At 45.6% G+C, this 16,103-nt stretch overlaps 2 protein-coding genes across 10 annotated transcripts in view; one reads left to right on the forward strand and one right to left on the reverse strand.

Moving 5' to 3' along the window:
- LOC135905795 (lipase 3-like) overlaps positions 1-12,394 on the forward strand; it is a 54,250-nt gene extending 41,856 nt beyond the window's left edge. For 4 of the 6 annotated variants that reach the window (XM_070538493.1, XM_070538490.1, XM_070538492.1 and 1 more), the window contains 3 exons: positions 599-673; positions 7,403-7,471; positions 8,256-12,394. In XM_070538493.1, coding sequence (XP_070394594.1) covers positions 599-673; positions 7,403-7,471; positions 8,256-8,522 — 411 coding nt within the window. In that variant the 3' untranslated portion in view covers positions 8,523-12,394. The remainder of the gene's footprint in view (positions 1-598; positions 674-7,402; positions 7,472-8,255) is intronic. The other 2 variants (XM_070538491.1, XM_070538494.1) reach the window with 2 other exon arrangements.
- A 125-nt stretch (positions 12,395-12,519) lies between these two features.
- Positions 12,520-16,103, reverse strand: part of Eaf6 (chromatin modification-related protein EAF6/MEAF6) — a 35,994-nt gene continuing 32,410 nt past the window's right edge. For all 4 annotated transcript variants that reach the window (XM_065436848.2, XM_065436849.2, XM_065436846.2 and 1 more), the window contains one exon: positions 12,520-12,782. In XM_065436848.2, coding sequence (XP_065292920.1) covers positions 12,767-12,782 — 16 coding nt within the window. In that variant the 3' untranslated portion in view covers positions 12,520-12,766. The remainder of the gene's footprint in view (positions 12,783-16,103) is intronic.

The following is a 16,103-nucleotide window of genomic DNA, read 5'->3' on the forward strand; positions in this document are numbered from 1 at the left end:
GAGGAGCGGAAAGGTCGGCCAGCGGCTCAGATTTTAGTCCCATCCTTCATATCCGTCCCTTCTGAATGAGAATGCTCCTATTTCTATATTTTATTTTCAGCCTTTCTATCAGTATCGGGCTATCTCAACCCACTTCTTCCTGTATCCTAAACAATAAATGCCGCCATTATTATTGGATTTGCTATCGAAAACATCTAACTTCTCAATTTATTTCAATATATATATATATATATATATATATATATATACTGCCATGACTCCAAATGAAATAGGATACTCTCTTGCCGTGAAGTTCTTCAATTTTCGTCAAGCAAAGCAATGATAAGGGTGCAAAAAAGGTTATAACACTAGTGTGTGAACGCTTTCACAAAAAGGAAACAAAAAGAAACGTTCCTACACCGAGCGTACACCGTCACTAGGAGATACCGAGAGAGCGAAAATTCAGTTCCGTGGATATTTCTGGAAGATTTGAAAGATATGTTAGAACAACGTGCTTTTATACTATTTCCTATAATTCTAGGGCAAAAAAAATATTGTCGCAACTTTATTAGCATCAAGTGCGATAAAAATAATTCTTTCTATTTCGTTTATTCCCAAGCAGAGCCGGCTGTCAGTGTACCTGAGTCACGACCCATCGGGCACGTCGGTGCGTAATATTTACCATCTTACCCAGGTAAATTTTCTTCTTTTTCATTATATGAATAGGCCTTATGCGGAAAAGCTTGCAGAAAAACAAACTCAAATCTAACACCCCCTTTGTAAAACAAGAAACATTCATTTAGCTGGCGCAGCAACGCATCATATTGAAAACCACTAAGCCACTTTCGCAAGTTCGTGACAGTGTCCCAAGTTCAATCACCTATGCGGTTTTATGCCTTAAAGGGGGCCTTGAAACACTAATCGCAGAATCGCCGTACTATTGAAGTGCGTGAACCCCTGAATCTCACTGCTCAAAAAAAAAGAATTTCGAATCCTTCAACAACTCGTAGGTGATTCCATTTGGGACACTGTGATTAACTTGCGAAAGTGTAGCTTCAAGCGCGCTAGCGTGGACGGAAAGAAAGAGAAAGCCGGGTATCGGCTCGGTAACTCCACTTATAGGACGGCGAATCAGAAAGTATCTGCCCCTATTTTTTATTAGCCAAAATAACATATACTGTGGTTTTGTGCCATAAAGGGGACCCTGAAACACTAATCACAGAAGTGCCTTACTACTAAAGTGCGTCGTCCCACGAATCTCATTTCGCAAATTTTTTCCAAATCCTTCAACTATAAGGTAGTTGAGTAGAACTTGTTGCTGGGCGAGTTTGTTGGGATCTAAAGAATATATTGTTGCGCCAAAAAAAGGAAAATAAAGACTTGGGAAGGAAGAGTACGAAACGACAGATTGAGCGCTGAACTCCAACTGATTTTATTGTTACAGCAGGGCAGGGAGAATGAACAAATGCGCATGCGTACATCAGTGTTGCCTAGAGCGATTCCAGTGACGTTTTTAACAGTTGCAACTCGTTTTCAAACAGAAAAACGGACGTATCACTAATACAACTCGTGCCTCTCTCTTTAATGTTTTGGCTCAACAATGTATTCTTTATGTAGTCACCGCACGGATACGCGGCTTTCTCTTTTCGTCCGCGCTAGCGCGCTGGTAGTTGCACAGCTGAGACGCCAAGAGACCAAAGCCCCGGCAAAACGTTGAGTTTCACGGAGGCGCAAACATTTGTCGCGGTAACACGTAGCGGCGGCGGTAGACTACGCTACGCTAAAGGACCTTGATCATTTGAAATTTGATGCTCGATCCAACCACGCCACCATGACGTCGACGAGGTGGAACGCGCAGCATTGCTTCACGAGGCAGTGATTGCGGTGTGCGTTACGGTGTTACGGTGCACGAGACAATCCCAAAATCATAAGGGCGATGACGCAATACAAAACCAGGACAAAGGCGGTAACAGGACGGGCGCGAACTCACAGCTGTATATCCAGCTGCATCCATGCATCGCAGCTGAAGCCACACAATGCGCATGCGCAGCTGAAAATTACAAGAGGAAAAGGTGTGATCCATACCGACTAGCCTAGCAGTCAGTTCTAAAATCATAAACCAGCACTAAGGTAAAATTAGTTAAACACTTCCAGTGGCCAGTAATAAAAGAGATATGAAATAAGGGGAAGCAATAGCCGTGGTTCATAGAAGGATAACGTTCCCGCGCTATTGCGAATGTTTTCTCCAACCGATACTGCACCACACAGCGTGAAGACCGCTCTCAGTGCTTTACAGTTTGCGCAGAGCTGCCACATGTTAAAGATGGTATAAAAGTGTTCGTGACTAAGCAGTGACGATGGTATGCATTGTACGAACCAATAACGGCCGCTCGCACAAAGCATGACCTGATGTTATTTTGACTAAACGAGCATAAATAGAACGTAGAAAAGTCACTGCAGTTGCAGTTTACTCCTTGTGACTCAACCATTTATCACGAATTTCTCAGTCTGAATAATGAAAACCTTATGTTTAGTCAGGACACATGCTACAAAGTGTCCACCATAACGGCGGACCCTTCGCCAGGTGTGTGCACTGCAAACAAACAAGCTCGGTGCGTATTTAACGCAGTCCATATAGCGATCGCGCATGCCAAATAATAAACCTCTACATATGCACGCCGCATAAACAGTGGGAAATTGAAGCGAGAGCCCACGCGCCTCCATTCTCAGAACGTCCAGCGTTGTCGCCAGCAAGGACGCCTTCACAAATCATCCCCGCCACGTCACAGGTCGAGCATGCAGCGCACAAAGAGCCAGCAACACGGCGCGTGCCAAGCCGCCGCCGCCAAACAGGGAGAAAAGCGATAGAAGGGGAAAAGTGCTTTTGAGGTAAACGTGGTCTTAGTTATCAAGTCCGGTGTGGAAAAGCACAGGGGAGAAATGTCGCTTGCGTATACGTCGGTTAATACAGTGAGAGCACACACCCCCCTCGCCCTTTCTGTAAGGGTAGCTGGCCTCCTGACATCATCGCCTCGTCAGATTTTATTAGTTTCTCTCTCCGGTATTACTTATCGCTTCCTAAATTTCGTTACGGTAGGACGCTCACGGGGACGGCGCTTTAAACTTCCAGTTTATAAAAAACGGTCTTGTACGCGTTCCAGAAAAAAAGTAACCGATTACAATGGCAATTACTTCAATCAAAAATGTAACTAATTACAGTTGCCAAGTACTGCCACACGAAAGTAATAGATTACTTCTACGTTACTTTATTTCGAACCTTTAAGGACACTGCAGAGACACCGTAAGCAAAACGAGCTGGCCTGGCACATTCAGTGCATCCTCGGCAAAATACACTGATTATCTTTGCCAAGAATTTGTTTCGCAAAATTTCATCGTTCACTTTCCTTCGTATTTGTCGTAAAGACATCCGCAACGACACCGAAAACTCGCTCGATATGTGGTCTGAGAGACGGGACGTGTTGTAACGTACGGACATCTTGCGCGCAAGGTTGTCATTACCCAACATCTGGTTCCTCTGTGACGCGCAGTGCCTCATTGTTGCTGTGACTTGAAGACCCTTCCGCGGTCAGGCCACCGAAAAGCTGTAAAAATCAACCATAGATCGTATCTTGAAAATAACGTCCTAAGTGGCCTTCGCTATGAAGAACATCGCAGCACCGATTCAATTGTTCGGCCAACATCTGGTGTAGCCGTTAACATGTAGAAACAAATACTGACCTCCCGAGTCAATAACGCAACTAAGTACACGTAATTGGTTGCTGAAGAAAGTAACTGAATTACGGTAAGCGTTACCGAGTAAAAAATGTAATCGTTAAATTATAAAATGGCCAAGAGATGTAATTTATTACAAATAAGTATCTGCATGTCATTAATTACGTACAGGACTGATAAAAATTCGGGGTGGAGCCATTCGGTGCACCAGTGCGGATTTTGACTGCATTGTTTTGCACACGTCTGTGATCAACGCGCCATGCATGCAGCGCCAATCCGTGTGGCTCAGCAACAACAAATTAAACGTTAATGAATGCTGAGCGCGCACACGATCGATACTTGCAGTTTTACTTTTTAACGTAGAAGTCCACAGCCGTGAGTCGCATCAAAACAAGTTCGGGGTTTGTTTTTGTTTTGTTTTTTGCCGTAGCTGCGAAAGTATGATAGCCGAGAGCACCTGTGTTGCATCCACGACCAACACCGTTATAACAGACTCGCGCTAATGACGAGTACGTGGTAGACTACAGCGGCCTAGCATCGATCTGTGCTTCCACTTCGTACACTCTAACGCCTCTTCCGCTTATAATACCCTCTCACCTATGTTCGCCGACGTCATGATCATATTTGCCACCTGGCTTCGCTTAACTCCTTGTACTTGTTAAGGGGCTTACGTGCATCTTGAGAACTGCAGCGTGTTCCACGATGGCTGCCCCGCGAGGTACTGGCTTCACCATAGCACTTGCACTTATGTCCTCGTGACGCGCAGCCGGTTCAAGCATTACAGCAATTGGCGCAAGCTTTAAAATCATTTAGACATGTATTTATATTTTATTCATTTTAACATTTACCGATATCCTCCTCCCCGCTCCCCCTACTCCAAGCACAACAGCCTCACCATCTCGATTTTGTGCCACACCAACGACTTTGAACATGATTTTAACCACGCTAACAGCTCACCCAAAAAAAGAAGAAGAAATAACGGACGATTTGGATAAAGTCCCAGCTCACCAGCTTCGGCATTCTTTGTACATAATTTTAAGCTGCGGATGCACGTAAAGCATTACAGGATTTTACCGGTAAAAGGGGAAACGTTATTAGCACTAGCAAAATAGCTTGCATGCATCACTAAGAGTGAACCACGCGTACGTTTTTCTACGCTCTGTTTTAAAGCAATGTGATGGCAGAGCAGTGGGAACTGAAGCAGGCGCTGCAGCAACGAGATGTTCGGTTAGGCAAGTGCACGAGTTCCTACACCGCGTGTCCCTCCACGTCAGAGCATCGCCTCGTTGGCTCGGTCATGAGTGCAGTTCACCGCCTAAGATTACGCTTTGTACCTTTCACTCCAGGGTCACCATTATCTCAAAGGGACCCTGAAACGATTTTGACGATTTTATACAAACGTGCCGATTCGTTAGAGAAGGTCCTTCAGATCACTAATTATCGTATCGAAGTGCTCCACGTAAAGCGTGTAATTTATTATAAGGTTTTAACAATGTACATCACTGCCGATCGCAGCACATCACTCGGCTGACTTTTAAGCCCCCCGTGCCCATTTCACGTCATTTGCCCCAAAGACGTTAGTAGGACTAGCTGTCCGATTGGCTGCCCAGGGCGCGTCATCAACAATTTTTCCAACTTTATGGTGAACAATTGCTTTCGTAATAGTTGGAATGTTAGTTAATTTGTTGCTATAAAAAGAAAGTAACAGAAAAAGAATGCACAAGAACAATTTCTCACAACACTTAACCACTTCCGGCACACAGCAAGCGTCGTCTGCTTGTGTTACAACGTGATCCATTTAAACGATAGCTCCGTGGTCAGAGTCGGTCTCAGTGTTTTCGCGAGCACCGTGATGCTACTTTGTTGCGTTGTGGGCTGCAAACGTAGCGACTGGCAATATGGCAAGCTGTGACATCGTGTCCTTCTTCAAGGCAGCGGACGAGCGGACTGGCCGCAGCGCATCGGGCTGCCGGATTTGCGCGTTTGCGGCCGTCACTTTACACCGGAGGATTACTACCGCAGTAGCGCTACACGAGTCCGGTATTCGGGTAAACTTAAGCGCAAGGGGACAGGTCCTGGCTGTTTGACCGTGCCGTTTCACGGGACGAGCAGAAGCGCAAATGTGAATGGTCTGCACGGTGCAGCCACCTCATATGGCACAGAGCTCAACCGCACACAGTAGCAGCAATGAAATGTATTCTTCTTTGCTGCTGGTGTTAATTTTTCGCATGAATGTAATCGTTAGACGTTGTTTTTGTAAATGTTTAAAATATTTTACACCTGGTTAGAGCAATATTAGCGCTTTGTTTGGCTGGTTAAGCTCTGCGCCAACAAGTGGCTGGACCGCGCAGACCGATCAGGCCACTCACGTACGTCTACGATAACGTTCCTTCATCAGCTTGAGTTTATGCCTCCAGCCATCCGTCGAAACGCCCAGCTCGCCTGTGGTTACCGGAGTACCAGACACGTTCGGGGCTGCGACAGAATGCTCAAAACGCACGCTGCTTTGGCAGCTCTCGCTTGGGGTCGACTGCCAAGCAGCTGGCGGAGAGTTTGGAGAGGCTTCGCGCGCTCGCTCCTAAAGAACAGGAAGTCGACGACACGACGTGCCATCGTGACGCAAAGACAGCGAAGGCGGAGCTTAACCCCGATCCCTTTCCCAACGAGTTGAACAGAAAATGCATGACTATGGAGGAGGGTAACTTGTAAACGTCCGTAGTTCTCTTAATATGAGACGGTTCACACTAATTGTGGTGCGAATGATTAACTTTAGCTGTACCCTACGCGTCTACAACATTTGTCCGAACCGTTTCAGGGGCCCTTCAAGCTCGGCATGAGAAAGTTACTAAGCTAGCGCGACCATAACGTGTCCCAGACAAACGGAAAAACATTGTTTATTGCGAAAGCAATTATATGGACACACCAGGCGCGTTTCTGCAGTCGCCGTCGTCGTCGTCACAACATCGTCACACTGCCGCCGCGTGCTGTATGCTGTATGTGCGCGTGAAAGCGCGCGAGGGGACCCTGCGATCGCGGTTGAATCTGGCGCGCGCTAGGACGGAAAGCGGAGAAGAAACGCGCCGTCTTCCGTCGCCCGAAAGGCCCGTGGGAGATGGGAGGAGAGGAAGGGTGGCGGCACTGTACTCCGGCAGCAACTGCGGATTGCGCGGCCGCACCCGACGGGAGCCAACGATCGCGCTAAATCGCGCGCGCGTTAGGGAGGAAAATGGGGTGGCCGCGCGCTGTCTTCCGCCACGCGGATGGTCCCAGGGGGGGGGGGGGGGCGAGGGGGGCGTTGTACTCAGGCAGCAACTGCGTATTTTGCGGCCGCGTGCCGTCTCGTGCGCCCTGTCTTGAAAGCGATCTCCATGTTGTAGTTGTGCCGCCGGCTCATACCTTTGGGCGTGCCGTGTTCTCGCCGCTCAGTTTGCGCTTCAGCGATATACAGCACGATGGCCACTTAGCTCGTCGCTGCTGCCGCGCTTCCTCACGCCGGCGTTTTGACAGCGAATATCCAAGCGCGGACACTATGCTTGTTAATTTAGTTGGTAAGTGAATGTTTCCGAGTTTATACGCCGATAAAACTGCTATCTTTACTTCGTATAGCTGTCTCCTAATTTGCTATCACAATCGATGCTTCACCTTTGGGGCGAAACTTGCGACATTTTTTTTCTTTTGTTTTGCTTCACAGCTTATACGTTGCAACTGCTTCCGAAAATACGACTACGGGATGCTACTCAACATACTGAATTACCAAACGGTAAGTTACCTTAAGAACCATGAGCCCTCAGATCTTTTTCGAATCACTTTCAGTGTTGTGTCGACGAAATTGACGAAGCCGTCATAGGCAGTCATGCAAATCAATAGCAGCTGCCCATAACTGCATTTTTAGCATTGCATTCATCTGTTTGCACATTCGAGACCACTCGAATGGTGTAGATGAAGGGCACTCCGATTCCTGAGCCCCTCACTACAGCGCGTCTCATAATCGTGTCATGGTTTTGACATGCCAAACCAAATTGTAATTGTTTTTAGTGTTTCTCTAAGAACGACTGACCTCTTGCACAACGGTGGCGTACCAAAAAACTTCTGCTTAAATCTGACATCCTGTGCCGCCAACGAAGCAGAGAGCATGGCCTGCGCCCATCAGTAGGAGCTTTTCCTGCTCCTTTTCTTTAAACGTGCCACGGAGAAAGAGAACTGGCGTTCTGACAGTGCTAGAGCATTGGCTCGTGGCTTCTCACATCTTTTGTGCATCTGCCCACATTATAATATGAAGAGGCAGGCGTTGTGTACCATGTTAGAGGCGCTGGACAACCAGCCACTGCAGCCACTGTCACAATAAAAGATACTAGGACACTATTCACAATCTATGTGTGTGCTAAAGACAGGTCGACAGGCCGGCGAGATAGACTGTGATCATGACATATTCCCTTAACAAGTTAGCAAACCGGGTTTTCTTTCATTAACGTCACTGCATTTCCTTTACTTATCTATTTCTCTCTTTCATGTTACTTGGTCTGTCCGTGTCTTTGTTCTTGCAGTGGCGTCCGCCCAGGTACGAGCTGTCCCGTGTACGAGTTCCCGTGGCGCTCTACCATAGCGCAGGTGACTGGTACGCCGACCCATGGGATGTGGCACGGTTGCAGAGAGAGCTGCCCAGTGTTGCCCGTCTCTACAGAGTGGCCGACCAGCGGTTCACACACTACGACTTCGTTGTGGGAACGGGTGACGAGGCAGCGCTCCTCTACGGCGAGATGATACGCTTCATGGAACAGTATCGGAACAACGCCGTGGCACCTCCCCTGTGACCGCAGTGATGTCCACTGCATTTCCTATAGACATTACTGCCAGGACATGGATATCCAAGGGTTGTGTTGAATACAACCAGCGGAGATCCCTCGCACGACCATTTGGCTACACTTTCTAGTGTCCAGCGAACATCCCTAGCATTTGCCCGAAGGGCATCAGGACAAGCTGAGTACATTGCAGACATGTCAGGGTGTTTTGTAGTGCTTGCTATAATGAGTATTCTGTTGGCAGCAGATGCTGTGTGACAGATGGAACAGGTAGAACGCATGCACAGGAAGATTAAAAAAGATCATGTGCACATAAATGTGTACATGCACATGCAAGCTACATTTATAATGCCAAGTGCTTACATTATGACGTCTCGATTTTACGCAAACCAAACCGAGCCAAACCGTAACCTTTGTTTAGGCTTAGCAAGCTTGGCTCATGGCATGCACTTACTTCGACCAATTAACGTGCAAATGTGCTTAACTAGGCTGCCAGCGAACAAAGTAGCTGCAAAGCATGATGTTGCACGCCCTTGCTCTTTACCAACATGATTCAGTTCAAGGACACTCCTTTAAACATTTCATCGCTGATCATTTCTGGCACCTGGTGTCGCATATTGCTGTCTTAGTACACCAATACAGTGGATGTTCTGATATTGGATCTCAAGTAGCCATGCCTCTAATGCTACACAAAGACAATTTAGCATTGCATGCAATTCGCCCGACAGCTTCAGAGTGAAGACCGAGCGTGTACTTGGTTGCCGACAGACAATTAAGTGGTCGCCACCATTTATTGTTTAAAGTCTGCAGAGTTTGATGGCGCTTAATAAAACTTTTGGCTTAAATCCTGTCAGTCCTTATGCTGATCACCAGTTTCATGAGATAGTACACTCATTTCAGAACGGGCTTGCATTGTGCACAATCAAGACCCCACATGGTGCCTCATCTCTCCACTAACATATGAATTCTAAACTATGCAATGAATCTCGGCATTGAAACATGCATGCAATATCCCCTATTCTTGTCCACCAGAATCAACTAGTTTTTGGGGTAGCATCTTGCTAGGTCACAGCTCTATCTCCGATGATGACCACCTGTGTGGAACACAAGAGAGATGTTGCACAAGGAAAGAGCCCCGTGCACCGAGTGCTTCACATGAAGGCAACTCTTTTCCCACCTTTATTTTTGGTGACATTAAGTGAATGTAATAAAGCTAACCCAAACCAAAGGAACAGGGTGTAAGAAAAAATAAAAACCTACAGTAACAAAAAACTCCGGCAGAACTCATCCCATGATGACTGTCGATGATAAGGCAAATAGCAATTGAGCAATATAGCAACAGACCATATTCCTAAAGTCGCATTTATTTCACATGTGTAATGGTAATTCTGACACTTCCATTGCTTCAGCTATATGCCACATACTCAAATATCGTCCCACTTTGCTATGGTACTAGCTTGCCAAGATCGCCCATGAGCTTACAGGCATTACAACTGTGTGACGCCAATGCAGTGATGATGGAATGACAAAGCAGAAATGATATCGATGGTACGACAAAAGCGCATAACAACGATGGGATTGCAATAAGATACTGATTATTTAATAATGACGATGGCATAATGACGACAACGTGATGACGATGACATGCGGACAATGAGATGACTGCATGGCAATGGTACCGCAACGAACACATGGTAGCTTTTGTGTGACTATGATGCAATGACAACGATGGCATGATAATGGCAGCATCACCACGATTGAATGACGACAGCATGACTATGATAGAATGACAAACAAGGAATGATGTCAATGGATCGCCGAAGGTGGTATGATGACAGCATGGCAATAAGATGACAATGCTGAAGTGATGACAATGGCATGACAGCAGTACAGCGACGGCATGATGAGAGTCTGATGTCAAAGCTATGATAATGATTGACAATGGCGGTGTAATCATGATTGAATGATAGTATGATTACAATACAACAAAAAAAGAATATTGACATCAATGGTGTGATGGAGGCATGACATCAATGGGATGACGTTACCGAGTCATAAGAATGATAAAACGACAGTGCTACGATCACATTGACTGTGTGATGATGGTGCCGTGATGACGACGGCATGACGAGAGTTGGATGACAAAGCTGGAATGAACACAATGCTATGACCACGACGACATCACGACCTTGAACCTAATGGATCAAGCTATCAGACGACTTGGACAACTTGGTCGGGGCAGAAGGCATGATGACAACACCATGACAAGTCAAATCACAAAGCTGGAATGATGAAGACTGAATAACCACGATGGCATCGCTATGGCGGTGTGACAACAGATGCAGGACAACTGTATGATGACGACAGTGTGACAACGACAGCATGCCAAGTGTTGGATGACAAAGCTGGAATGACGGCGATGCTACAACCATGACATCACGACCACGAGCCTGTGCCTAGTGGCTTAAGCTATTAGACAACTTAGACCACTGGGTTGGCATAATAGAAGAAACAGACAGACAGGTAGGCTCAAAATGGCTAAAGTAGGCATAGAATGCCATTTGCATTAATATTAAAAGCACATGATTTGCTATTTCCTTGCATTATTATGCAACCATAAGCAATGGAAGTATAAACCTGCATCTTTTTTTTATATAATAAACCTGCAACATGCATTTTAAAGCAACTGTAAAACCAGTGAAGCATGGTGAAAAGAAGTCTGGATAGAAATTTTCATAAGCAAGAAAAACGAATAAATAACCATCTTCAGTGTCCTTTATGCCCTTGGCACACTTGCAATGCAAATAATTAGCATTATACATAATCATAAATACCATTTTTTAGAAATCTTTCCCAAAAGGTCAGCCTGCCTGCCACAGCATCTTGTTATATTCATGCAAATATTGCAGAGAAGTCAGATGGTAAATGAGCTGAGGCTGACCAACGGCTTCTTGTGGGAAGCTAGTAAAAAAATGTGCTTTTCTTTTTCTTTCTTTTTGGTGCAGTCATATGCTAGCCATTTATGCAGAAAGTACCTCTACCAGGATGATGTGCCTAGCTATCAGGAGTGGATCCGGCGGATGAGTGGCCTAGAGGACCATCCTGCAGCCCTAGTTTCTTTCCTGGCTTTTGCAAGAAAATTCGAACTATTAGCATATTTATTCGAATATAGGCCCGCCTCGATTATAGGCCAGCTCTCAAAAGTGGGAAGGTAAAAAAAAACATTTCTCAAACGTAAAAGGCATTCGGGAGTGAAAAGAACACTAACCTCTGTATTCAGAAATGCAACTTAAGTTGAAGCCCATGCTTGACTTCATCTAAGCGACATCTGTCGTGAACAAGCCGAAGGAAACGCAGTGAGCGTCTTTGGGCACGTTAACGCCAGGCGTCATTTAAATCAAGTCAAACATGAGCTTAGACTTAAGTTGCATTTCTGAATACGGGGGTAACAACATGTCAACAATGTTGCACTTTTGGAACGCTCGCATTATCTGATCGGTCGGAATTTCATTTAATGTGGGCCACTGCAACCCAGTTCACTACCTGATTAAGCAGTAGACATGTCAATAGCATGTCAGCGCCGACAGGCATATGAATTTGTTCCGAGCGATGTCCTGAATATTTGTGACAGTTTTCAACCGCCGTCGATATGCTCTCCATCGTTGTATCCTGATAAAATCAGCAACATCTTTTTCAGCCCCATGGCATCTACCTTCTTGCAGTTAGCAGTTTTTAGCGGTTGTGCTCAAACCATATCCTCGAACTTGAGCCGAACCCTCACTCTCACACATTATTTTTTAAAAGTTTTGGTCTACATTCAAATAAAAAGTACACCAGTTGCAGACCATGCTTCTTGCAGGGCACCTCCCACTTCAAACGCACTTTCTTGCCTTCCTCACTCCTCGTATTAAGCCAGAGGACCATCCCTTCAAAAATGAAACATTTCTTCACTCAATCAATTTTCACTAAGACATTGCACAAGGAGGGGCTACAAAGAAGGTCACACAGCTAAAGCCGTAATGGGACGATGGCTTTAATGCAGCAGCTACACAAGGCTACCATCTGCGCTGTACAATGCAACATTTCATTTACAAGTTCTTTATAGGCTCTGCTCCAAGTGGTTCTATTGCAGTAGTGACACAAGCCACACTGCAAAGCCGCTCTTCCATGATGATGACATGACTGGTGCCAAGGTTATGGCCGGTAAAAAGAATGGATACCCTTGATCCTGTTCCAGGCCCAAGCTCCACCCCTCTTCACTCATCGACAGCCCTGAAAGAAATCAACGTAATTTTCAAGAGAAATCTGAAGGAATGATGTAGATTTTGCATCACAAATTTCAAGCAGCACACAAAAAGAACACTGCCAGTCAATCGCAATCGCTTTATTTGAACGTGCAATGGTAGCGATATCACAGCACTGTGGACCCCATTCACGTATGGTGACTGATTACATGCTGTAGTATTTGCCTGCTTCTAATGTCAAATCTGAGCACCCAATTTTTATGTGTTTACAGTAAGAAATAATGTGTGCCCGAAAATTAAATCTGCACTAAATTTTACGACACGAAAAAAGTAGCATGCCTGCAATTTTTGCAATCAGGAAAAGGAGCTACCTGCAGAATTCACTTTGACAATTTAAGTTAAATACAACCAGCCAATTCAACACACTACTGTTTTTTATTCACACTTAACGACTGTCGCTATCGCTGTCGGATACAATTCTATCACTGTCTACGGACCACTACATGACATTTGTGCAGTAACAACTATGCCAGTTCACCCTGCGACGCACGCAAGTCTTGGGAATGCTGGAAACATGTAAGATGGCTCTGTTGTTACTAGCTTAGCATATAAAATCTTGTCTCTTGAATAAGCTATCGTAATGGAAGTGGTGTGTAATCGCCTCAATGGGCCACTAAATGTCCCCAAGCTCAATAATTAGTTACAGTCAACGACTGATTTTTCGGATGCACATTTTTTTGAACACGCTTCATAACTCGGTTACCTTCGTGGCACCACCATTATCTCTCAAAGCCAATGTATAAGGACGTCTGAAATTTCGAAAGCTGAAATCCTTCGCGGTACTATATTCCGGACGTTTTGCCTTGACCACAGGTCCGAAACGACAATAATCGAAGCCACCACCACCACCACTTTCATTATATCGCAGCGTCAAACCAATGCTCCCACACAGTGATCCACTAGCAGGCATAGCCCACAAGACAATGCTAAGCCTAGCTGCTTTGACATTCACTGCCAAGCTTCCTGCTGTTGAGTGCCATGTTTTTCATTAAAAGAATTCGCCACTGTCACCTGCCTTTGTCTTCTTCGCCGATGGCATCATCATCATCAGCAGCAGCAGCAGCAGCCTGGTTACGCCCACTGCAGGGCAAAGGCCTCTCCCATATTTCTCCAACAACCCCTGTCATGTACTAATTGTGGCCATGCCGTCCCTGCAAATTTCTTAATCTCATCTGCCCACCTAACTAACCGCCGATGGCTTAGAAGTGCGGAAAGTACGCCAGTAGTCAAATGTTGCATAATGCAGTCCCCGATGGTCAGCTTTGCCACGATACCATGATGTTACGTGGTAAAGCATATACACTGTATTGCGGTGAAGCTTACCATGAGAGGAAAGCAGCCCCTTTTACGGGACACTGTATGCGTTCTTTGATTACTATACATGTGTAGACCAGCCATCTCCTGTCACAGTACGATCAATGATATTGACACGTGTACTTGTTTGTCTTTATCGGGCGACACGTTTCACCACCTAACAAATGTTATCGCACAGCACAGGACGTGCCTGCATGTATCGGAAGTTTCTGGTATGTTATCGATGCTTCCATCCGCTGCCTGTGACCGAACTTTGTGTAATCTGATCCCATATGTGCGCGACGCGAATAATGTAGAACTTTGTGGAAGGCACGCAGGTCCTGGCGGTTACTCTGGAACATTCGACGACTGATGTATAAAAGCCGACATGCTTGACCCACTGATCAGATTTCACAAGGTTCGGTCACAGACAACGGATGGAAGCATCAATAACATTCCAGAAGCTTCCGATACATGCAGGCGCGTCCTGTGCTGTGTGATAACATTTGTTAGGCAGTGAAATGTGTCACCCGATAAAGACAAAAAGTACATCTGTAAATATGACTAATAAGTGTACTGGTAGGCTTTTCGAGCTGTTTCGGATGTGCCTGTGGCGATTTGAGCCCTTGGGGGCAGTAAAAGGCATGCATTCATTTTTTCGGACATTTTCGGGGCCCCTAGGATGTCCGAAAAATCAGATGACTGTACGTAGTGGCTGATGTGAACTACTCTACTAGGAGCACATAGCTGCAAGATATATTTTGAAATGGTGCAATAACAACGTTACAGGCATTTGACGAACAAAAACTTGGCCACTTCTGTTTCTCGTTCTCATTTGATACTCTCCCCTCTCGAGCTCTCTCCCCCTTGCCACATATGCTCACCAACTCTATACAGTGCAGCGAAAGCTACAGGTCGCATCCGCGCGCCAGGAGAAAGGTTAATCTATGGTCCACCCCTAATTGCTCTCCACATGAAGCTGACTAAATGGAAATGTAATAAAAGGTTCAGTAGCACACAATGGTAGGCCCACTGGTTAGCCCAAACAGCCAAGGCAGGCATGGTGGTGAGCGGGAAACTGCCACTGGAAGTTTGCCACTCATTAGTGATCAGGCCTGAGATCATGTGCACATGCTACACTAAGGGTCGCCGAGATGGTGAGCACGTCTACCAAGCTCATGTGTGTGCTAACAGGACAGAATGGGCTAAAGCTTGTGTGTATACAGAAAGCGCTGAGCTGAATTTGCTTTCACCTGGCCAACGTCACACAGTCAATGACTCCTTACATGGCATAATGACATGCAACAGGCAAACGCAAAACACTCCTGCTGCCTCGACTGTCATAAAATTTCAAGTAGAGTTAAGGACAGCATTGAGCAAAAGCCTGTAAATTAATTTTCTGTGCTGCTGGTGTTGGAAAAAACGTTGAACTTGATTTTGTACATGAAAACATCAGAATAACAGCAGCTTGGAAATAAACTGATTCCAGAGGAAAGACCCATTCTTTGCAAGAACCAATTTCTTTTAGATTTGTCAACATGTGGCACTTGTGTGAAGGTTTTAGGGAAACGCCACGATTATTCGAACTAATCACTTCAACTCTGCTTCGGGCTAAAAAATTTATATCCGCACAAGCTGAGGGATTAGAGTACCGATTGCTGCGATACAGCTCGCACTGTAAGTGCATGTGTGAATGCTGTATGGCTTCTGTGCATTTCCATGCCCTACTGACATGCGCCAGAGTCAGAACGATGCGACCAGGGTTCATACAACACATTTGGCTCGAAATTCAAGGATTTCAAGGACACTGAAGGCTAAAATTTAAGGAGTGGGAAATAAAGCTTATTTGTACACATACACTGAAACTTAGTGAAATCTTCTTCCTAGATGCAATTTGTTGCAGTTGAACAGCTGTTGAGTTGGAGTAGACTTCAAGTTTTTCAGGTGCTTTTCAATGTTGAGTTTTACTTTGTAATCAGGGTGTCTAGCAAGTTGA

Source organism: Dermacentor albipictus, chromosome 5, assembly GCF_038994185.2.
Source record: "Dermacentor albipictus isolate Rhodes 1998 colony chromosome 5, USDA_Dalb.pri_finalv2, whole genome shotgun sequence".
NCBI classification, from domain to species: domain Eukaryota; kingdom Metazoa; phylum Arthropoda; class Arachnida; order Ixodida; family Ixodidae; genus Dermacentor; species Dermacentor albipictus.